The 24,354-nt window shown below is 37.0% G+C and overlaps 1 protein-coding gene across 7 annotated transcripts in view; it reads left to right on the top strand.

Annotated features, from left to right (window-relative positions):
* Nucleotides 1-24,354, top strand: part of BCAS3 (BCAS3, microtubule associated cell migration factor) — a 386,307-nt gene that overhangs the window by 97,310 nt on the left and 264,643 nt on the right. For all 7 annotated transcript variants that reach the window (XR_657522.1, XM_009278231.2, XM_009278229.2 and 4 more), the window contains exon 13: nucleotides 15,843-15,976. Coding sequence is in view for 6 of the 7 variants with exons in the window: in XM_009278231.2 (XP_009276506.1) it covers nucleotides 15,843-15,976 (134 nt within the window). In the remaining variant the exon portion in view is untranslated. The remainder of the gene's footprint in view (nucleotides 1-15,842; nucleotides 15,977-24,354) is intronic.

Genomic DNA, 24,354 nt, shown 5'->3' with positions numbered 1-24,354 from the left:
TTAAATTTCCACATGTTTAAAAGAAATGGTTATTGATTTTTGTTTTTTAAAAAAAATGAAAATATGCCTCCCACACGTAAAGGAAACGAAGTGTTTCGTTTTGGAGGGCTGTGAGGTGGTATTTCTTACCTTTCCACATACCAAACCTGAACACTGAGAAGGGGAGGATCATTAGCTATTTGAAAAACACAGCAATGTGCTATATTTTTTTTTTGCAAAATAAAATTATGTGTGTTTTCCTCCATACTCAAGGAATATATTCCATAATAAATTGGAAATTCTGGTTTTCGTACTGTCCTGATTCTTTATTTGTATCTACAATTTTGAAAGTATGTGGCCTCCTTTTTCCCTTTTCTAAATGGATTTCTTTCAAGTATGTTCAGGTTCCTGATTCTCTACCTAATTAGTATTTGTAATCCAATGCATTCTTGGAAAGTATTTTCATTGATTGTTGTAAAGACACATTTAAAAAATACTTTTGTTTTTATATATGAGGAAGTTTTGGGAAGTCCATAGAATAGCATAAGCTTTACGTTTCACTCCTCTGTATCTAGTTCTTTCGTGTGATTTTTGTAATGCATAGTTTCTAAAACATTAATCATCTGGTCACTGGATATATTTAAATGGGCTCTGTACTGACACACAAAACATGTATTATACATACACAAAAAATTCTGTTCCTCTTGTGTGTGAGGAAGATGATGGAAAAATGATACAAATGCTGTCCGTTGCTAGTACGTGTTCTAATGAGAAACCACCAGCAAATAGTTAGCCATTGTTTGCAGACAGCATCTCAAAGGAAAAGTTAAAAATACAGTAAAATTTACATGACAGAATAACACTGCAAAATGAACTCAGAAGAAAATACTGCTTGGTTGACTAGCTGGCATGCAAGCTGTGGTGTATGGCTTCTATTCATAGAAGTGAAATTAAAGGATGCAGTTAAACAGTTGTGAAATGTCCAGTCCAACAGCTGCATTTAGTTTGTTTTTCAATTTCTCGTTGCCTTTCTTGTTTATTAGCTGTGACTCTGAGGTCAGAATTAAAACAAATATTTTAATGGCAGCATTTATGATGTTGGCAGGGAGCGCTATGGCTTAGTCCTGCGAGTTGGACAAGACTCGATATGGGTGGTGTGAGGTAGTCCCTTCAGACTTGAAACGGAGTCACGATTGGTGAGACTTTTCAAAGTACAATGTCTGTAAATCACACAACTGATAAGCATCCTGGAATCTGCTTTTTAGTTCTTGGAGCAAACTGGACATGCTTAAAGGATCTTAGTTTTAGGAGGCCAGAAGGGAGGATCCTCATAGATTTTTTTACTGTGTTAAAAACGAACAGAATTCCTCTCTTCATTTTGACAGATCTAAGGTATAAAGGCCTTTATGAACTGTGATAATTAAAACCAACTTGTGTGTAAATTATACACATCTAGTCATACTATAGAAATTGTTATACATGCTTTTAAGAGTAATTTTAGAGTCTATGGGGCTGTAGTTTTATTTTAGTAAACTGTCTTGTCTTTACCACATTTTAAAGCAAATTATAGGCATTTTATTTGTGCTAAAGCTGAATATTAGTTGCTAAATACATTGTTGTCCACACTTGTGCAAGTTCTAAATTATACACATCTAGTCATACTATAGAAATTGTTATACATGCTTTTAAGAGTAATTTTAGAGTCTATGGGGCTGTAGTTTTATTTTAGTAAACTGTCTTGTCTTTACCACATTTTAAAGCAAATTATAGGCATTTTATTTGTGCTAAAGCTGAATATTAGTTGCTAAATACATTGTTGTCCACACTTGTGCAAGTTCTGTACAGCCATAGGTAATACAATAAAAATAGAATCCATAAGGAAGGAAATAAGATCAGTATTTCAGAAATCAGTTCCAGACAGATAGGTTTTTACCTTATATTTACCATTTCTGTTAGCTGAATTTCATGGTAAACTGTAAGCTTCCCCTCCACCCTCTAGGAAAAGAGAAAATTTTATAGACATGTCAAGCTTCATTAAGTTTTATAAACAGTGAAGCTAAAAGAATCATTTTTTTATTTTAACTTTTTAGGAATGTATGTATTTTTAATATATAGACATTTCTTACTAGTATTTCAAAGAAGGTAAAAAGTCAATTATCTGGATTTTGAAAGTAACATACCTCAAAGGTTTAACACAGATTACACAGTGATAGAAGTTACAGAATTTCTGTCCACCTTCCTCCTAATACTAAGACTTTAAATGATGCTGGGCTGTTGAATGTGACAGGAAACAGTTGGTTTAGCCTTTGAATCTAGACCAGCTGCTCATCTTGCTATAGCAAATGTTATCAACAGGCCTGGAAATAACCAACCCCCCTGTTTTTTCATTCCTTCTCTACCTTTATTATTATTTTTTAAGGCATTAAAATATATTGCCTACAGTAGTATCTTTTGTCTACAAAATGTGGCTCATGTGCGACAATTCTTGAGAAGATTAGCTGAAAAAGGAACTTATTTCTCAGTATTTGTAGTCAGTGTTGTAGCTGACACATGGATTCTGTTTATTTGGTATGGTTTAGGGTCATAAAATTGGGATTTTCTAGGATTTATATTCTTTTTTAGGTTAACTTGAGTTATTGATTGGACTAGATTTGACACAACAAATAAATGTGCATTTTACCCAAAGGCTGCCTTTTCCTAGAGATACTGAAAGAGAAAAGGAAGTTGAATCGTGTATCAAGGAGTAACTAATAAATTATGATTTTTACTTTCCAGGTTTGAGATTTTGATTCCAATAAAAACAGTGAAGATACTGATGCAATCAAGTTTTTAAATGGAAATAATGTATTTTGTGATTGTAAAACTTCTGCCTCTTTGCTTAAGAAGGTGCTTTCTAGTTAAGGAGATTTTTGTCACTGATACCTAGATGTTCTCCAACACTAAAGTTTTTAGCTAACAAATGTGTGACCAAACTTAGCTGGTTTCTTTTCTTCTCACGTCTAGGAGAATATTTCATAATCAATTGTAGGTATTCCAATTAAAAACAAAATTTACTGTATGTCAAAATTATTGATCATTGCACAGGTTAATCGTGTTTTTTGGCAAGCTTTTTGTATATCTGGATGATAGCTGTGGTTTATAGGTTAAATTTTAGATGGTTGGTGACAGTTTTAATGAACACGTTAAAGTCATATTCATTTTATTGTCTCTAACATAATTTCATTCTGTGCAATTCACTTGTTAATGGATAGTCTGTTCATTTATCTAGTGCATGGGTCAATAAGTTTTTCTCCTCTCCCTATAGAGGGGAGGGAAGGCCAGATCCTCTCTAGCTTGCAAAGGAAGGTATGTTTTATATCACTTGCTCTCCCTGACATACGCGTTGTGGGATCACAGTTTTAACAGCAGTCCCACAAATGAAGGGTGCTGCAGGAATGCACTCGGGCAGCATGTGCTGTATGTGTAGGTGCTGCCTTCCCTCCCAGGCAACACTAGCTTTTTTTTTTACCTTTTTTTTTTTTTTTAAACAATACCAGCTTCCTAAGACAGAATGCAGGTTACAGCCCACTTGTATTTTACACTGGGCTACGCCTTGGCATATGCTGCAGAAGGAGAATTTCCTATGAAAATTAGGTAGAAATGCCATTTGTTGACTGTTGCAGTTAATGTGTATGTTTTAGTGGCATAAATTGTCTCAGTCAGGATTGTGGTGGAGTCAGTGGCGGTGAGGCAAGAAGAGAATGTGCTTTATAAAACTGAGAAATCTCCACGCTTTCTGGCTGCTGGGTTCATGCAGCAGTTCTGTAAGTGGGTGTTAGGGTGAATAACCTCGGTGTCTGAAGTAAAATCCCCCACCTCCAGTTGAACTCTGGTAGCATTTTTCCAAGCAGTACGCTGTGTTTCTGCCAGGTTGCTGAGATACTTACTTCTCAGCCCTTATAGAAATTCGGGACAGTTAATTTTTGTTCTTAAAGCTGGCACCATTCCTTACAAACGTTTAGAGGGATGCCAGCTCTCCACTGTGGCAGCTAATCACACGGCTATATTTCCTTTGATTTTATGTATTCTTCTGTGCCATTGAATTGGGATAGTCTTACACAAGGAAAGAATAACTTCTGGCTTATCCTGAGAAACAGAACAAGGCTATCCTTTGCTGAAAATAAACTATATAAATCAGACCTTCACAGGACTAACATCTTATCTGTTGTTTTTAACCTTTACACAGAAGGGTACTTTGCAGGCTTCATACTGATTACTGTAATGGGCTTTGGTCACAAGGTCTTAAGGATGCATATGTGTGAATAAGTGAAATGTGAAAATATATATATATGTCATTTTCACAATTTATAGATAAAGTAAGGCATAGGGAAATTAGCTCTAAATTTTAGATATGTCCACTAATTCTGAGAGTCACGATATACAAATAATCGAGTTTGATTTTGGAGGATGCTAGGACATCTGTTACTGTTCTGTCCATCTTCAATGTGAACTGCAGTGCTCTTCTGTAGTTCCACTTTCTACAGAAGCCTCAAGTTATGCAGACTAATGTAGTAGCTTAGCCTAACTCACAAAATTATTCACTGAGACAGGCAGAATGGGAAACTGTGCTTAGGTCTTAATTCCTCTTTCACCTGTGATAATTGGTGAAATCTGAACTGGTCGTAGCTTCCTGTTCTCCATACGGGGTTTCTAACGTCTGTCCTGCCAGGGTTTTCACAGGAGAACCAGGCGCTACGGGCGCTGTGGTTATAGCAGGCTGCCGTTCAGATGCATGTGCTGTCTCCTTTCTCCCTTGTATGGTGCATTTGGCACAGCCTTTGACATGAATTCCTTCAAAAAGTCATAGTTGCATAGTAACTGTAATAGTACAAGCCAGTAACTTATTACATGACTGCAGGGCCTCCCAGTTTCAGATTTTTACTTTTGCTGTTGATCTGGGACTAGCCAGTTTGGACTTGGACTATAGCGTTAGACACTGCTGATGAGCAGCAGAGCTTTCATTTCTTTGCTTTCATTCCTTGTTACTGGGAGCATACATATAAATGTATCTATTATTCGTATTTGTTTTGGGAATCTGGTTAACAGTAGAAGCTTGCGCATCTATTTGGAGTTTGTGTAACTCGTAATCATTCATTACTGTTACTATAAGGTTTGTGCCTTGTTTCTCAGGCTGGGGAGGGAAGGCTTCATTGTCAAGAACTACATCTACAAAAAATCCAGTAGGTGGCTGTGGGTAGCTAGGAAAGATGAGAATTATCCTGTATTTGAATTTTTTTTAGAGGTTGTGCTTTAGCTGCGAATTTATTAAGGCAAGTAACTAGACTTACAGCCTCTGAAAAGGACATTTTGTTACAAAAGCTTAGTGGTGGTCTTCCCTCAGGACAGCATTTTTCAATAAAAGCTTTTTTCTACGTGTCTTAAATGTATTCATAGACGTGTTCGCCAGCTACAGGATTCTGTCATGGCTTCTTACCACTTTAGGGGGAGCAAAAGATGCAGTATTTTTCAGTACAAGCCCTTAAAAAAAAAACTGGAAATACTATAATTAAGTAAAACATTACTGTAGCTGTAGCTAAGTACACCTTCAATTTGGCAGTAGCACCAACTTTTAAATTGGTGGGAAGGGGGAGGTACATTCTAATATACATAAGTAATATGTATTACATATATATGTCGAGTAGAAAAGTGTAAATTCATACAGCTACCTTGCAAGTTCAGAATGGGATGCGTTCTTGGACCAAGATAGCTTCTACGTAAGACAGGAAAGATACAGGTTGTAAGACTTGATCCTTACGGAGTTAAGGGCAAGGTGGTAAGAAGGATTCCAAAGAAATAGGTTTAGAGAGGAAGAAAGGAGTTCTCAGTGAACAAGTGGGAGACTTTTCAAGCTGTGGTATTGACTGAATGAATAGTGGCATAATTCCAGCAGTGCAAGGGAGAGGGGATAGAAAAGAAGTTTGCAAACAGTATAGAAAACAAAGAGCAGAAATCAAAGCTATGGGTACAGTTTCAAACCCGTTTATTAGAAGAGGACGGGTTAAAAAGAAGGGTATGTTGAAAATGAACTGGAAGAACTTCAAACTTGTAACATTAGGGACTGAAAGCTAATTTATAGGAAAATTGAAGGATTGAGAAGCTGTTACTCACTCAAGGTCACGCAGTAACTCAGTGCCAGAGAAGAATATTACACAGGATCCCTGATTCTTAATCCATTGCTGAAACCAGTAAATGACATGTCAAATTCAGTTCATTTTTGTACTTTGATTTTTGTTGTTCTTTAATTATGGTAATTTTAATGTCAAAGAAAGAAACTTTTCAAATAAGACAATCAGTAAATAGCTAAAAAGGGCTGCTGTTTTATAAATATATGGGTAGTTTTCTTTTAAATGTGGTAAATAAATGATCTGCTTTCCAGAAGTGTTACTCCTGCCAGCTTAGCAGCTGAGAGCTGTGAAGTGCAACACATGTAAAATTTTAAATAATTACGCTTCCTTGGCTACAAAAGAGCTTTTCCATCCATTAATAATGGGAAAATTAATGTTGGGCCAGCAGTAAAACAGATTAAACTGTATACCCCTTTGGATGCCTGACTGCACCTTTAACGGACCTGAAATTCCTCTGATTATTTAAATGTTCTATATTGAAATGTGATGGTGGCCTTGAGTTAATAGTTAAAGAGGTTTAAATTGGAATGTCTCTGCAGAAGTTGTTCCCATTGATCAGAGCAAGTGGGCAGAAAAATACCTTATTTGATTGTTGGGAAGCACTGATAGTGCCTCACAGATTAACAGAATTTTTTTTCTGTTTTTCCTACCTAAGGTGTACAATCAGTCTTTTATTAAACATGTAGATTAGTTAAGGTTTGGAGATACCTTTTATAATGGCAAGTGCTGTATAAGCTAATTTATTGCAGCACTGATATGGCTGCAACCAGCACCTCGGCTGTGCTTGGACTTTTATAGTGACTGCAACTTTCTTCTCGAGTTTGCAAGATTAATCTCATTCTGGAACATCACCCTCCTGGATGTGTCATCTAGAGTAAAATGAGCTGTAATTATTTAATGACAGAATAATTATTTTCTTTTTCTCGATTTATTTTGACTTTTGTTTTTCAACTTGAATTGTTGCCTTTGAAGACAAATGTATTAAAAATAATGTAATGGCATGATATTCGATGAATTGCAATTACAAAGATTGTGTCTCTATACCATATATGCTGGGGCAGAAGGTGAGAAATAATTCATGATGTGTAGCTTGCTAGCATTGCTTTATGGTTTGTGAAGGGAAAGTGTCAGCAGTGGAATTTTTCTGCATCAAAAGTGTAAATCTAGTCTGTTTTAACATGAAGTATGCTTTGAATGACAGCAAAAAAATTGTCTCCTCATCATGATTAGCCAGGTTGATATGAATGAGAGTGCCCTTTTCGTGAAAGAATTTCAATGCTGTTCTCTTCTGAACTTTTTAATTTCATTTGTGTACGTTCTTCTTTTTTTCTTCTTAAATGCCTCCCCACAGGAAACTAATTTTCATTTTGTAGAAATACTTGCCTAATTCTAGAGCATTTCCCACCTGAAGGTGGAAGACCTTAGGATATACTGAAAATTTAGGAAATTCTTGATAATTTAAATTCTCTGTTAAATAATTACTACAATTTTAAAAACAGTCATAAATAAAATCATTCTTTGTTTGCTATGAGTTTAACCCTGGAGGCGTGCTGAACAGGATCTTGAATCTGAGGAGAAATGCCTATGAAATACTGTAATCAGTGCTATACAGCATCATGTCACTTGGGTGGAAGAAATGCATTTAAAAGAGGGCCAGTATGGTGATTTGCAGTGCATTAATTCTATTTTTAAATTTCAGAAATATATGATTACCAATACTTTAAATCCATCGCTACTTAACTTTTTAGAAATCTTCCACATTCATATTTCTTCAAATCTAAGCATTTAACCTATTATCGCCAAAGAAATTTATCCCCAAATCGGGATTAAGTAGGAGTTGGTGGTAGAAGTTCCTAGCAGGTTTGAATAGAGCCCGTTTTCTCTTTTGAAGATCTGGTATTTGAGGAGGGGGGAGAAGATAGGAAATGTTTCTCTGTCATTATCAAATTGATGTCTTCGTGCAAAGAAGGTATTGTACTGCTGGAGAAGTGTGATTAAATCATTGTGCTTCATAATCTACCTTTTGCTGCAAACAGAAGTAATATGTAAATAATTGATTTCCATCTATGTACCATTTATAAGCTTTTTTCATTACTACCAAAAAGTCTTGCTTTGATACGAGGCATTGAGGAGAATGGTCTTAGGCCTCCTATCTTTTTCAGTATGTCCTGTTTCTGTAATTTTTCTAACAGTTTCAGCAATTTTTTGTAGTCTCCTATTCCTCATTTTTAAGAGAAAGGAAATATTAGGGTCTTAGTTTCTTTAAGCATTAAAAATGTACAATTGTCCTAATCTAATATTATCCATGGTTGCTTTCTATGCTACTGCAGAAAATTTCACAGTTTTATTGAAGGATGGTTCTTTATTCACCTTTTTATGATCATCTTTTTGTAGAAAATTTAGTCACCTTTTGTCCTGGTTTTGGACAAGGACACCTTTTTATAGAAATTTTACATTTTGTTAAAATCTGTCAAATTTGTAAGTTAATAAGGTTAACTTTAATATAGTGCTGAATATATTGAAGAAGCGTGTGGGCACACTTGTAAACATTGGTTTGTTTGGGTATCTCTATTGCTGAATGTACTCTGTTTTGATACATGATAGATTTATAATTCTAAAATATTAATATCAGAACAGCAGGCACTGTTAACCTCTTTTTGGATTAAAGATGCACAACTGTATAAAAAGGGTAAAATTATTTCCCATATTGAAGTTAGTGGCAAAAGCTCCGTAGTCTTCGGGGAGGTCAAGATTTTACCCTCTCTAACATTTACTTCATTGTTATTCCATTGTTATTCCAATGAAAAGGGAAAAACAGGGTGATATGTTTCAGCAGTGAAAATGTTTACTGCAATCTCTGCAACTAACAAACCCCAAAACACTAATGTAATGGTGGTGGCTAAGGATTTGTATCCCTTTTGGAGGAATTACAAGCAGGGTTAAAAGAAAAGGGAGTCTGTTCCCTTTGATCTTTTGCCCTCACTTATTCAGCTGCCCTCAGTGTGCGTCCTTAGTTTCGGGAGGGAGAAACCCATCCTGATAAAGTTTTAGTATTTATTGGGCCATCAGCTTTAGTCAGTTCGTGCTGGAAACTGGTGAGTAGTTTTTAGTATATAAAGCATACTGTTGAGCCATCTGTTGGACACGGTAAATGTCTGACAGTTTCCATACATCCACCCCAAGCTCCAAATATTCAGATTAAATATATAATTGTCCTAAGTGTGTTACAGTGTGGAGAGATCTCCAGTCATAGATAATTATTTATTCACAAGATAATTTTTTATTTTTCTTCTTTCTTTTGACTTGCTGGGGGGTTTTTTATACTTAAATATTTTTGATATCTTTATGTACTCGTGTTTATCTTCTTGGCGAATTTTGTTGTTAAAATCAGATTTTTCTTATTAAGCTTTTTTTGAGACCGGATTCTGTAACTGTGGCATACGTCTTACACTTGGAAGTATACATGGGCTTACTAGCACTAATATTTGGCTCTATTTTGACTAGCATCAGCCTCAGAGAGGAGTTAAGAGAGTATAAATAAAGCTACTGTTCATAGGTCAGGTCATATGTTTCATAAAACCATGGACCACAAACTTTGTCACATCTGAACAAGATATGTACGCGACTGCTTTTTGCAAGGGAGCTGCCGTGGAATAGAAATCTATACAGTTAGCATGCGGAGGGTCGAAATGCCGAGCGAAATGCGTATGGACTGAATAAGGAGCGACTGTAAGTCAGCGCGGTTCCACCGAGCTCTCTGATCGTGTAATTTGAAAACCTACAAAGCATAATATTAACATTGCATGGTATCTATGCTCGTATTTAAAAAATAAAATCTGAGTAGTTGTTCATATTTTTTTATCACTGTGTAAATAGAGACTTGGAAGTATACATGGGCTTACTAGCACTAATATTTGGCTCTATTTTGACTAGCATCAGCCTCAGAGAGGAGTTAAGAGAGTATAAATAAAGCTACTGTTCATAGGTCAGGTCATATGTTTCATAAAACCATGGACCACAAACTTTGTCACATCTGAACAAGATATGTACGCGACTGCTTTTTGCAAGGGAGCTGCCGTGGAATAGAAATCTATACAGTTAGCATGCGGAGGGTCGAAATGCCGAGCGAAATGCGTATGGACTGAATAAGGAGCGACTGTAAGTCAGCGCGGTTCCACCGAGCTCTCTGATCGTGTAATTTGAAAACCTACAAAGCATAATATTAACATTGCATGGTATCTATGCTCGTATTTAAAAAATAAAATCTGAGTAGTTGTTCATATTTTTTTATCACTGTTTGTGTAAATAGCGTATTTGTGCAATGGCTATACAGGTCTCTACGGCTATGCATGTGTGGAAATGGAGGAGTTGCATTCTTAAATTAAATAAATCTGTGAATATGTTTCCTTCATGCAGATGTATGCCTGCTTTCCTAACATTTGTGCCCTTGGTGTTTTTAAAACAAATCCAACACAGCTTGAAAGTGTTGAGTTCTTTAGTGTGTAATTACAGAATGACATTGTTTTGGAAGGCGGAAAAAACCTTCTGCTCCTCTGAAAGATGGCATTATTGAAAGTGAAGTTACTCATGAAACTTAAACCCAAGGTGAAATTGTGTGTGCCTCATTTGTATGCATATAATAAACAACTATGCAATTAGATAGGTGTTATAAATAGGATGTGGTGGAGATGCTTAGGCTACTCAGGTTTCCTAGATTTTATAACAAGTACCCAACTGAGATTTGCTACTCTCTAATTTTGCTGTTTGGGCTAACCAGCTGACGCCTAGTTGAAAAGAGTTATGTTCCTACAAGGCCACAGAAGCCTTAGTATTCAGTCTCCGTCTCCTTCGGATCGTGGAGAACTCTGTGTACCATCAGCAACTTCAATCCCACCCTTTAGGCCAACCCTCATCTATCAAACCCGGGCTGAGAGAGAACGAGAGGAAGCTCCCAGATAAACATACAGCAGCGCCTAAACTCCTAATCACTCTGGGCTTCCGCTTCCAGGCCCTATAATTAGAAGTCCTTCTTTTCCTTGTATTCCCAGTTGACGCAAATGCTTTTTGTGGCTTGGCACCTCATTTAGGGCGTGGGCTTAGTTTATGGCCAGGCCAGAGTCTGGTTTAGTCTTCTGATACTGCATAAATAGCTCTTAACCCACAGTCTACATCTGTGCTAGTTTTTCCTTTTATGCATATATTCTCTGTATTTTTTAACGTTTCTATCCTGAAAGAAGCTTATTGTTTCCCAAACAGAATGCATGAAAAGTAGGAAGCTGTAAATTAGGGCAAATGTATCTGTCAGGTATAACAAAGCTTCGGTAATTTTTTTTCCATCTAGGATAGCTGTTCCTTTTAAACTGGATTTTAATAATCTCTGTGGATTTGAAAAACCACACAGTAAAGCAGTCATTAATTTAACCTAGCTGCACCCCTCATATTATGGATAAGCAAAATCAAAATTTTTGCAGTGAGATACATACTAAGTAAAATCTGCTTTACACATAAATTTCCACTGGGTTCTGTGTATGCAAGACCTTCAATTGATTTCAGATGTTATCTGTTAAACAGGGATTAATGCCAGTTTGAAAAATAAGCAGGAAATCCTTGAGAATTATTCACTTTTCATCTATGATTATTCATACATAAAGTACATCATAAGAGAAAACATTTTGGACTGAACTTATGACAGCTTTAACCCATATTTCCGTCTAAACAACTTTTTGGGAAAACTGTCACAAGGTCTTCTAGAAAGCTGAGTTGAAGATTTTTGCAGTTGAAAGTGAAAGTGAGGTAACAACCAAGATTCAAGTTCACGTTTCTCTGCTGGGATTCGGTATTTCTGCTGGGGTGTTGCGGCGGTGCAGCGGCCTTTTGTTGCAGGGAGATGGAGAGAGAAACGAAATGGCTGAGCTGTAGTAATTGAAAACTGTGATTCTTCAGTGTGAAGTAATGAGAGCTGGAAAATACCACACCAAACCCCAAGTCAAATGTTCTAAACCAGCAGTGATTTATTGTTTGAATAACAGTAGTAAGATATTTCAAAATGCTGTTTTATAAATACGCGTTCTTTCACATCTGTGGTATTGTGCTTGGGACCTCTGTGTTGATACAAGTTCTGCAAGTATATATTTGTATTTCAAATGCAAATGTGAGTATGGAAGGTCATCCTTTAACTTACTGAAAAATAGTTGCTAATATAAGCAAAGGGCCTGTTTTCCTTCGGCTTTCATCTAATAAAATGTATTTATTCCAAGCAGTGACAGACGGCAGGATTTTAGATTAGACGTGCAAAATTGCCAAATCAGATACCACCCGTCCTTCTCTTTTTAAGCCAATTCCTTTCCACCCACAAATACACTGTCTTTCGCCTCTGTACTCCTTCAAGTTTGCAAAACCAGAAAAAAACCCCAAACATAAAAAAACATGAAACCCAAAAAACCCAAAGGCAACGCACGTTAATATGGAACCAAGAACTATGTACATCATATGGAACTGATCAAACCTGCAAGATAGGCAAGCACATTTCACGGCTTTGTTCAGTTATGGCGCATGTCATCAAAAGAACGAACAGGTAACACCGTATGCTCTATGGATTTGTGTGACATATGTTGTAGTGTATGGTCCTAAAGTGAGCTTTCTAGCTGTGCCCTGCTCAGGGTAAGTAGAGATTACAGATTTGGGAAAAAAAACCTTTGTGAGGAGAAGGGCGAAATTATATCGCGGCTGCATACTGTGGGGTTTATTGTGCTGTCCGCAGACACCTGCATTTCTAGCCAATATTGGAAATGAGATACCAGTTAGCTAAACAACGGACAGATTTAATGGACAATGCAGTATGGTAATTCCTGTGTTTTCACTGGCTCATGATTATTACGCAGCTTTCTGTCTCCAGTTTCCAGACAGATTTTTGGCTCGTTTAAAGTGTGGGTGTGTTGTTTTTTTTTTTTTACGATCTTCATTGCACTGTGCCATGTGATGGGATACACATGAAGAATGCTGTGCTCCGATCTCTGGGTGCACTCGGCTCTGTGTATGTATTCATAAAAGACTTCTAGCACTTTGGGGGGAAGAAAAAAATCTAGGTTTGCTGAGGTCGTCTGTTTACTGTTGAGAGAAGCCTTATGTATTCCTCTCTTCCAGCTTCTCTTTCTCCAAAGGTCCTTTCCATCAGGAACAAGAGAGAGCTCAAAAGGACCAAAAGCACACTCAACTTCTATATAAAGCTATCTAATGCGTGAGGAGAGGCAAATATGGGAATATAGACTATAAATCTTTACTGTGTTGAATTAGATCTTTTGGAATATCCTCGCTCCAGTAATAGTGGCAACCTAATTCTAGCACACAAACCCCTATTTGCTTCCAGCTTTCTCCACTGGAAATGCTATATATTATTGAGGACCGCACACTTCACTAGAAGGGAAGTGTATTTTGTGATGTTTCAGAACAGAATTAATGCAAACTGTGTGCATAATCCCACACTAAAGACTTGGCTGACTTGCACTTGAGCAACTTTAGCTGTATTTCCTATCAACACAGTCACTACAAATCAAGGAAATTGCCAGTTAAGCCAACATTAACATCCAGACCAACCTCAACTCACATGCCTTACCGCCCAAACATAATACCCAAATGCACTCATGGATTTCTTAGCTCCATAACAAACTCTCTTTCATTTCTAACACTCAGTATCAGAGTAACAGCCTATAACAGTAAAAGTATGTCTACTAGAGGGAATCTTGCTGAGGTCAGATTTAAGATTTTGCATTTGTGTGATTTTGAGGAAATGGATGTGTGCAATGTGGGTGGCCTCGCGCTCTGTCCAAGCCCTACCAGCTTCAGTGGTCAAGCCGAGAAGGAAACTTGTAGGCAAATTTGTCTCTAAATGCAATTTGGATTTCTCTCCAGTTTTGTACCTTACTGTTGGTGGGCCTCATAGTCTTGAAAGTATTTGTTTATCTTCACAAGATCCTTATTTCATAAGAGTTATGGTCAAGAGAAACTGAGGCACAGGCCTGCTCATGGTCAGATGAAGTCTGTGGTGATGCTGTTACCCTGTTTGGAGGCTTCAGGACTGTGCTGTTCCTCCTATGAGCCGAGACGTGCTCACAAACCTGCTTCAGCCTCGGAGGAGGCGGCACTGGGTGGGGAGTGACATCGAGCCCAGGAGGTTAAGGCTTTGGCTGCTGAAATTTTCCTATTTGGGCTTAAGGGAAGGGGGATTCCAGGATTGCCAAGGAGGGGAAACACTCAGGATATAGCTATCGAGTGATGTTGTAATGATGGTTCAGTAGAAAAGTTAATTAAGCTTAATCTTTACTAAGAGCGTGTTTCTCTGCTACTCAGTACACAAGAGGATTTTTTTTTCAGTTTAATTCTAAAATTTTAAAAGTGGCATATGCTAGGACTTGTGACGTGTGGGGGCTTTCAAAGTTGTACTGTATATATTTGTTTAGCAGCAGTGAGTAGAAGAGGAAAAGATGAGTCGCAGAACCATGTGCAAATAAACTGAGAAAGTGAACACTTTTTTGTGACAGAAATAAGATAATCGTTTATCCTTTGAATAGGTGTCATGTAAAATGTGGAGACCTAAGTTCTCTTCCTGAGGGATAAAAGATTTCAATTACTCTTTATGTGGAGAATCAACACAACAGAGCTGTGTGGAAATTCCTGGTTTTCCTTAATAGATGCGATACCTCGAAAATTATTTAAAGGCACTTCAATGTAGCTATTAAACTGCTAAAATCACTTTGTACTTGACATTAATTAATATGTTGGAGGATTACTTTGGATGATAACTTCTTAAATTTCATTAATAATCATGGTAATATAGACATTGTTATACAGAAAAATAAATCTGAAGTTTGTTTATTGTAGTTCTAAATTCTGTCATGATGCTGTACTTTTCTTATATGTACAAAAATACTTCTTTTTTGATATAAAAACTTAAACTTTTATGGCAAATTGACTTCAAATATGTTTGTAAATGTTTAAAAACTGGGTTATGGACTGACATATAGTGGGAGAAAAAAGTAAACAGCATATGTAAGTTACTGTGATTCTGCTGATCTTCTAATTTAATCATTTCAGTACATCCATCGGTGACCTGTTTTCAATGAAGTTAGTACCTAATTTAATATTTCACTTGAAAGCTCTCAATTCTGATTTGCTGCCTTTTAAGCAATAAATCAGACAGTTTCTTTCATACGCATTTATAAGAAAGATGCTTCTTCAGGATTGTTTTTGGTATGGGTTGTTTTGGCTGCATTTTGATAACATTTCTTCTTCCAAAAAATATTGTTGTGGAAACATCAATCTTTTTTATACTGGCTCTTTCCCAGTGAAGAGCATTTTGGGGTTTCACTCTTAACATTCATCACTTCAGTGCTTCATATTGGTCACACAAGTTCTCAACTTCAGTTAGAACATTCCTAGATTTTTTAGTTGGCTTTTATAGATTTGTACTGTAATACCGAAGTAGTAATACTGTTAATATGATTCCAGTTGAAGTTCTGATTCATTTTGATGAAGTGAATCCCTTTCAGTTCAGTAATTTTCTGCAACTGTTTACTTTTGTTTCCAGAAAACACAATGTAAGCCACGCTAGATTTTAGATAGACGTTCATAAGCCTCTTCTTTTGCAGTGATTAATCTCTTGTGCTTTTGTGTTTCTTTTTTCTTTTTCTTTTTTTTACCCAGGGATGTTGCTGGTCACTACTGACACATTAGGCCATGATTTCCATGTTTTTCAAATACTGACACATCCTTGGTCATCATCACAAAGTGCCGTCCATCATTTGTATACACTTCACAGGGGAGAGACTGAAGCCAAAGTAAGTTAAACTATTTGCTGAAGAATAATCCCCAGACACCTTATACATTTTGTGTATGTTGGCACTTTAATGTTTGTTTCAGCACACAAAGAGCCTTTCTTATGTTATAGCCACAGAAAGGATAAGAGCACAGCGTTTAACCTGGACAATAATAAATTCTTGCCCTTTACAATGAGGTGCTGTCAGATTTATTCAGATATGACACTACCTCCAAAGAGCCCAGATTATTAGCTGTGTTTGTACTTAACCTTTTCTCATGTAACATGTTAAACGTTTGTCTAGTGCCCGTGAAGCAACTGTCAGGGTTTGCTTGACTTTGGTGGTAAAAGCTAAAGACAGACAATTAAAGAGTTGAAAGGAAGAGTTAATCAAAAGACTGCGATTAACTTTTATCTACGTTTTAGCAAATTGGGAGAACCTATTGGAGACTGTAGTGATACAGATTTAACGTCCCAGTTTAAAAATCCCACTCTTAAAGATGGAAGGCTAAATTAGGCTAGATTAGCATAGGGTGAAAAAGTCTGAAATTCTGTTTTAAAAAATGCTCAGTAAACTGATTTATTGGTAAAGTGGAAAAAAGTGAGAGATCACTTTTGCTAGCACTGCTGTGATAGAAGCAGTGCAGCGTATTATGCTTGAATCCTTCACTGCAATGCTTTTAGGCATCGGGAGAGCCTCACCTTGGTAGCATTGAGTAACTGTTGAAGAACCTGTTTTAAATACATAAATAAAAATGTCACCACAGGGTAAGAAATGAGTATTGCGCTTGCTGATGCAATTACACACTGAAAGCACAGACTTGTGACAGTCTGGCAGATGTAAACTAGTGTGACAGAGAGAAGCCTCGGGCACTGCGATTATGACCCTGACACTGGAAGCTTGGATTATTGTGGTACTGTGATTATAGTTCCTTCGAACCATTTTTTTTTTTCCTATGAGTTGTGCAGTTTCCCTTAAGTTTTTTGCCTTACCTTTGTAACAAGTAGAATCTGAAAGCTTTATTTAATGTAGTAGTGGTTGGTAATGTTTCAACCTGTGTGAATTTAAATTACTGGTAGTTTAAATACTCTAAAGCTTTGCTGCTACTGTTCTGGAAAAGTGTAATTACTATTATAGGCAATGGTTTACTATAGGAAGGAATAACCAATCTGAAAAGTGAGAGGAAATTAGGAAAAAAACCCTGTCTATGGGATAATATATATAGTACTTACAAGTAATTTTTATAAATAATATGAAGGGCATGGAGAGCCGTGTGTATGCATATACTCGGTCATCTATTTGAGCATGTACTATAATGTGGTTAATGTTTCAGAGTTATTTTTGTTCTACTTCCATACAAAAAATGGGAAATACCTATAATCAATATTGAAAACCAAAGCATAGGACTCCAGTCACTAGGAACAAAGATGATGTTCTGTTTTTTACAGCTGATAAATTTGTTTTTAAGGCATACATTGGAAACCAAACATAATATGTTTTAAAGAATAAACCTTTACTGACACATTTTTTTGGATATAGTATTAGCATCTCTGCGAAAGCATTGCATTAAAATTCTCAGTATCAACATAGCAAAGTTTTTTCCCACTTTGCCACATAGCTTTCATTTGGGATGTGAGCAGTATAGCTTTTGGAACGGTATAAAATAGAGAAAATTCTAACCAGTCTGAGGAGTCTTGGTGGATTTCACAACACCCATGATAATTAAACTAGCCAGCAACAATATTGCATTGGTACCTGTGATTCTCAATACATGTCTATCATTTAAAATATTTACATAATACGATGGATGGTTTTACTTTTTTTTTTTTTGGAATAACAGTACTTGTAGTTGTTTAGTGAGAAGACTAGTATGTGTTGCTATTCTTTTGTTCTGTAAATTTCATGTATGAGTAGCATTAGACAAGAATTTTAGTGACTTCAATTTAAAATTCTCAATGCAGATATTCTGAGACACACTGGAAGCCTCTGTACCTCCTTTCTTGGTTAGAATAGTATTTATACATTTGCAACCAGACTTTTTTTCCTTTTTTTTTTCCCCCCCTGGTTTAAAGCTAATTGTGAACCAAGGCCAATGGTCTTAAAGGTCACCTTCTGTACTGGAGCTATAAAAAGTTATAATTTGTGTTGATGGACATGAGTGATTATCAGTGTCAAAATTTGTTTAGCTAGTACCCATTATAAATTGTTCCAAACATCATCATTATGCTCTTGTTATATGTGGTATTTTAATGTCCATACTGAAATTATCTGCTTTCGTACGTGAGATGCTGGCTGATAGAGCTTCGCCACACATTTCCCAAAATATCCTTCTTTCACAGTCTAATGCATGATTTTTCTTTTCTTGCTTTGTGATCCATTAGCGTGTTTCTTGCAAATAGATATTACTGATGCTATAAGACCATTTAGTTCATTGACAAAGAACTGGTACATTGGTAACGTTTATAAAAGTTTCACATACTTGTCTGAATGCCCTAAGCTGCTGGACACACGAAGTTCCCTGTACGGGATCACTGCTTCTGCACAAATTGACTGTACATGGAGTACACTGTAAGACCCTATTTTTCCAAGAAGTGTTGGATCTGCAATGTATGCTTTGTGTCATGCATGGCATACTGATTTCGCTCTGGGAGCAGAAATTTGGGAACCATATGTATTGGTGTTCCAAATACATATGACAGGTATATCTGGTGTTACAGCAATGTTTGAATTGTAATTTCACCCGGTTTAGAATATCAGCCCTGGAGTATCCCCTTTTGCAGGGCTGCAGAACTCCTGGTCTCCGTTTTACCTTGTCTTCAGTGGTTGGAGGGCAGACCAGTAGGTTGGTATTTCTCCTCGGTCTCCTAAGAGAAGGTGACAGGAAGTCCCCTCTGTCATTCGTATACAGAAGCATCTTAAGTGGATTAAGTTGCACGCTTAATGTATATTAAAGAAAAAGAAGCAAGTGTTGTGATTTAATAATGGTGTTTTCTGATCGATTTACTGCAGCGTCTCTAAGTTACCCACACGTCTTTCTACTGAGTCAGATTTACTTTGACTTAATGAAACTAAAGGATATATGCTACCTTATGCATTAATTTTTCTAAATTCCAGACAAATTCTGGTTTGGTTTGGGGTTGAGAAATTTTCAGTCTGAAAGACCATTTCTACCTTTTCCTGACAATTTCTGAAATACAGAGAAACTGGTTGGAAAGAGGTCAATAGGGGTTTTGTCTCCTTTCATGGACATCAGGATCTTGTCCTTAGCCAAAGCGGAATTTGTGCTAAGCATTTGCAATGAGTTCGCCACTCCAACCAGACAGTGTCACTGAAATCATACCGTTAATGAATGGGATAAAATAGAGACTTTGTACTTTGATTTTTATTAAAAGAAAAATGAAAATTTATTTTAATACAGAACATTGTTTGCATTGACAGTCTATCCCAATAGCTAAAAGTATGCGATTTGTAATGTTTCTCTTGGATGGAGGATAAAGGGATGAGGCTGTTGCAAGTTCCCCACAAGATAAGCTTTCCCTGTACTGAAATGTTGACCAGAGCAGATTGTTCTGGTGTTCAACAGATGACCGTATGCCCTGCCAGTCCAGCTGGCGTTGGCTTCATGGTGCTGAGGGAGATTTAGGTACTGTGCTTGGTAAGGTAGGTTTTTTTGAGCTTGCATTCCCCTTGGTATGGAATTAAGGGTAAGCAGCAGTATTCTCCCTGACTATTCACAGCTAGTCTTCATAACATGGTTTTCCTTTTCTCTTTCTGCATGCTTTGAACAATGAAACAGAGTGTTGCTGAGTTTTGAAGTGTTGTTATTGCGAATCTGTGTTGTATTTGCTGACTTTGAGCATCAAATACAGGAAGAAGCCTTATGTGCTGAATAAAACATTGAGTCAGGACTGTGAAGATCACTCAGTTCCTAACAAAGCCACTGACTTTTCTGTGTGACTCAGATGAAGATGGAGTAAGATGGAAAGTGGACCTCTGTCTCATAAGGGAATTGTGAGGACAGCAGCCATGAAAGAATGTGAAGTGCTCAGATACTTTATTGGCTCAAGTGATGTCAGTCCCCAGGTCACAACATTCAAAGTTACTTTTCTGCAAACACAGACAGAAGTCACTGTTTCAGTTACATTGGATTAATATCTTTTAGTCTTTAAGTGCCACTTATGCTTTAGAATTATTTTTTTTTTTTTTTACTTAAGGGAACAAAACCCAGCATGTTTGATGCACTGTTACATCGTGAAGGTTCATTGCAAGCACTGGTTGTATTTAACCGTACCAGAGAGAGAACTGAAGCTCTCAGGGAATCCATGCTTGCCCAATTCAGTTGTAAAGGAAAAAATGTGCATGTGTATGTGGTGCACATTTTGGTTCAGGATACATTTTCTTGTCCTACAGCTCTTCATTGTGCGTCAATATTTTTACCCAAGACCATTTTGGAAGGTTTTTAATAAAGGTATAGCATGTTCTGAATTGAGGAAGCTCATTTACTTGCAGATGAAAGTTAGACTGTCACCTGATGATCCTTTCTCTTTGATCTGAAATTGTAAACAGAACAAAAAAATCCCTGAAAACAGTATTATCTCAACCTAGAACAAATAAACGTAATGATAGCATCAGTGGGCTGGTGGCCAGAGTCCTCTGTAATCTTTTACGCTGTCAGACTTTTGTTATTCTGACTCTCAAACTGCTGTTATAACTGACTTCAGTCAGCATAGGTAAACAGAGGGAATGATAAAAACATTCCAGCATGGGCTGCCACAGAACATGTGCAATTTTACGCTGTTCCAGGGAATGCAGGAATGTTTTTGTGATGTGATTTCATAGAGACTGTTCAAGGTTGTGTCATGTACCGTGTCCAGGTAGTGAAACATTGGAATAGTTTACAAACATTTGATGTAAACCTCCACGGTTAATAGAAATTTCTTCCTATCTTTTGACATACTTACGTAGTTGCAACTACTGAAATAGTGCCTGGAAGAGAAACTTTCTTATTTCTAGGAAGGACTCTGTGGACAGTGTTGAAATAATAAAGATTGATTTGGGTAAGTTGATGAGTCTTTGATGAAAGCAGACAATAGGAAACTGCTGCAATTAGAAGTGGCTTAACTATCTTGAGGAGACGGAGCTCTAAGCAGAGTGGCGTTTGCCATTTCAGTTATTAATAGAGAGCAGCTACTCTGGCTGAAGGACCCTACATGAATGTCTCGCTATGCCCAGATTCTGCCGTTGTTTTTACATGAAACTGAAATTGGTTTTGACGACTCAGGGAGACAGAGTTGGGTCTGTGTGAGTCTGATAAATCATATTGTGTAGTCCATGATTTTATTGTTTTTTCATTTGTGTTTGTTGCTACATCATTTCCTTAACTTTGTGAACCGAAAAAATTCAAATACAGACTAGTTTTCTAATTTATTTGGACCCTTGCCTCCTCAGTACTGCTGCTCTTTCTCGTTGTTTAATGATACTGGTTTTTTATTTCTGCCATCTCCCTGCACAGCATAATTAAATACTGAAGTTGTCCTTCAAATAATGGTGTGTTTTCTCTGTGACATTGCATAGCGTGCATGAAACTGGGTTAAGTTCCTATTGCAGTAATGCTAGTCACGCTTTATTGTTGTTTCACTTCACTATTGAAGTTTAATGCAGTGAAATGCACAAGAATACAGGTACATACTGTACCTGCTGTAACCGCCACAACTGAAAAAGGGGCACTAGGGGGAAAAAAAAGAGCGCTAGGAAGATTAAAATGTGTTTTAATATTTATTTCTTGTAATTACTATGAAAATACATGGTTTAGTGTTGTGAGCTTTGTTTTCTAACTATTGCATTATGCACATGCATCAGGAGTGGATTTGCCTGGGGAGGTACTGTGATAGCCCGGTAAAACTCCTTCTCCTTTCTAAGAAAATAAGTTATAGTATACGTTTAAGCATTGTGCAGCAAGTTAGTACAATACTAACTTTTAGAAGCCCTGAAATATAGAGGCTGGGTATGGGCTGTCAGTCATTCCCAGGAGTCGTGGTAAACAAGGTCACTGCCTGTCCCCAGGGATCGCTTGTGTAATCAGCCATACCTCTGACTACCCCATTTTAATCAACTGCTTTTAAAATAAGTTTTCTATGTGCTGCCCTTACTTCTGTTTTGTTTCTTTCAGTTATGGCTTGAATTATTTTTTTTAATGTATTTTGTGAGTATGTTCTAATTAACATCGTGTTTAAATTTGGAGAAGCTGTGGGAATAAGGAAAGAATGATAGCAAAAACTTATATAGATTTCAGATCTATAAAATACGTGAGTGTTTGTCAGCTTTGAAGCCTTCGGTTCAGATGCTTTCCTTCAGATTTTCAGAATATCAGAAATAATTTTTTGACATGTACAATCTTGAAAGCTGATCTTCAGTAGAGCTGCTGACACATGACATGTCCTTGTAGGACTCCATATATTAAATTACCCTACTGTCTCACTCAGGTCAGACTCTGAACACGGCAGCTAAATTTTCATTCAGTTTTCTGGAGGATTTTACATCATAGCATTCGAAACACAGGGAAATAGGATAGTGGAAGTTTAAAAAGAAGCATAGGAGATGAGTAATTGAAGGAAAACAGGAGAAGACAGTGCAAGACTGAAAAGTTACAGAGGTTAGAAGTGAATACTTCGAGGGAAAGGGTTGCGAGAGAAATGGTGAAGGTGAGAGAAATGACAAAGCTGAAGAAAGCTACGTGGTGGAGGACTCAATACTCAAGGGTATTGAAAGATTTCTTTCCTAGCATCTGTTAAGAAAACCTTTCTCAGACTGTTATTTCCTTTCCATAGAAGTACTGGATGATTTCTTTCCAAGTCATGCTAAAGCCTACCAGACTATCTGAAACACTGTTTAATTGTCTCTGATAGGAAAATAGTCATATTGTCCATGATTCTGGAAATAGTATTGATAATTTTGTGAGGGTACTGAATTTTTTTTTCAACAAAGTTATCATAATACGGAGAAGAGTCAGTAGTAAACAGTAATATAAGAAGTGCAGCATGTCTGGGCAGCCAGAACTCCTTTTGGGTTTGACAAGTACTGATTAGGATTCGTGGAGCAAGCTGAATAGTCCATGAATTATGGACAAAATTTCTGCAGACCTCCTGTACAACAGGAATCACAGAATACCTGGTTTAGCCAAGGGCAAATTGGAGGATGCACGCTTTTACCCTTACAGCATTCTGTGGTTGTCTTAAGTGCATTCCTTTGGGCCAGAAAAGGCTTTGGTGTTTCCAGTGAGGACCTTGAAGTATCAAGGGATTTCACCAAGACTTTTGGATATGCAAGAAATGTAGCTTGAAGCTTAAGGAACCAAACTGCTCACAAACTAGGAGGAAGAAATGATAGTAAAGCTAGGAGAAAGCACTGATGTTCCCATAAAAGTATTTAGTATTGCAAGTTAAAATATCTTAAGGGTTCCTGAGTTAAAATCTCAGGTCAATAATTCCTTTTGCTGGCCCAGACAGAAGAGGATAGATAAAATTTTGAAATGCAGACATGGGTATTAAATCTGATATTGACCTTGAGCTATAGAATAACCTTTGCATCGTGAGAGATCTAGTGTACTTTGTACTTTATTAACATGTATCTGTAAACACTATGGGGTCTTGATTGATCTTTGGTATCTAAACATTACATCATAATTAACAACAAATCCAGAAATATATTATAAATACATGAAATAATAGTACATTAACCTAAAGGACAGCAATAAATTGCAATGCTTAGCATAAACTTGAAAACCACTAATGGGCCACTGTGCAGATTGTTTATACTATAAGCAGTCAAGAACTCTGTGTAATGTACAGTAACAGTGTGGTGGATAACAGCAAGCTGATGTGATAATTTATATGGGTTTTTTCATGGACACACACAGCTGAAATTTTTGAAGTCATTTCTGAGACTGCTGTGATGAGCATTCTCCTTTCAGCTTGGTCCACTGCTGTCTTTCCAGGTCTACTGGAAAGTTATGGACTCCTGTGCGTTGCACAGATGGATTTGTGCTGTTTTGATATGAACGTATTTAATTCATGCCCTTGTATGAAATTGGAAATATTCTCTGAATTACCTCCTTGAACTGTCTGTGGTACTGCTACTCATCGTTTACCTGGGAAAGACCAGTGAGCCCATTTTTGAGACTGGTAGGAGATAGGTAGAATTACTGCACGTGTAACGGTAGCTTCCAAAATACTTTTTGTCGCTGCTGAGTAGGCTTTCATAGCTGTATTCTCATAAATCTTAATTCATTTCACACTCATCTGTCAACGCTTTTTTTTTTTTCTTCTTAGAATCATAGAATCATTGAGGTTGGAAAAGACCTCTAAGATCATCGAGTCCAACCGTCAACCCAACACCACCAT

The sequence above is a fragment of the Aptenodytes forsteri genome, unplaced genomic scaffold (genome assembly GCF_000699145.1).
Source record: "Aptenodytes forsteri isolate BGI_AS27 unplaced genomic scaffold, ASM69914v1 Scaffold66, whole genome shotgun sequence".
NCBI lineage: Eukaryota > Metazoa > Chordata > Aves > Sphenisciformes > Spheniscidae > Aptenodytes > Aptenodytes forsteri.
Note: the sequence above shows the minus strand (reverse complement) of the source record. Positions and strands in the feature narration are given on the sequence as shown.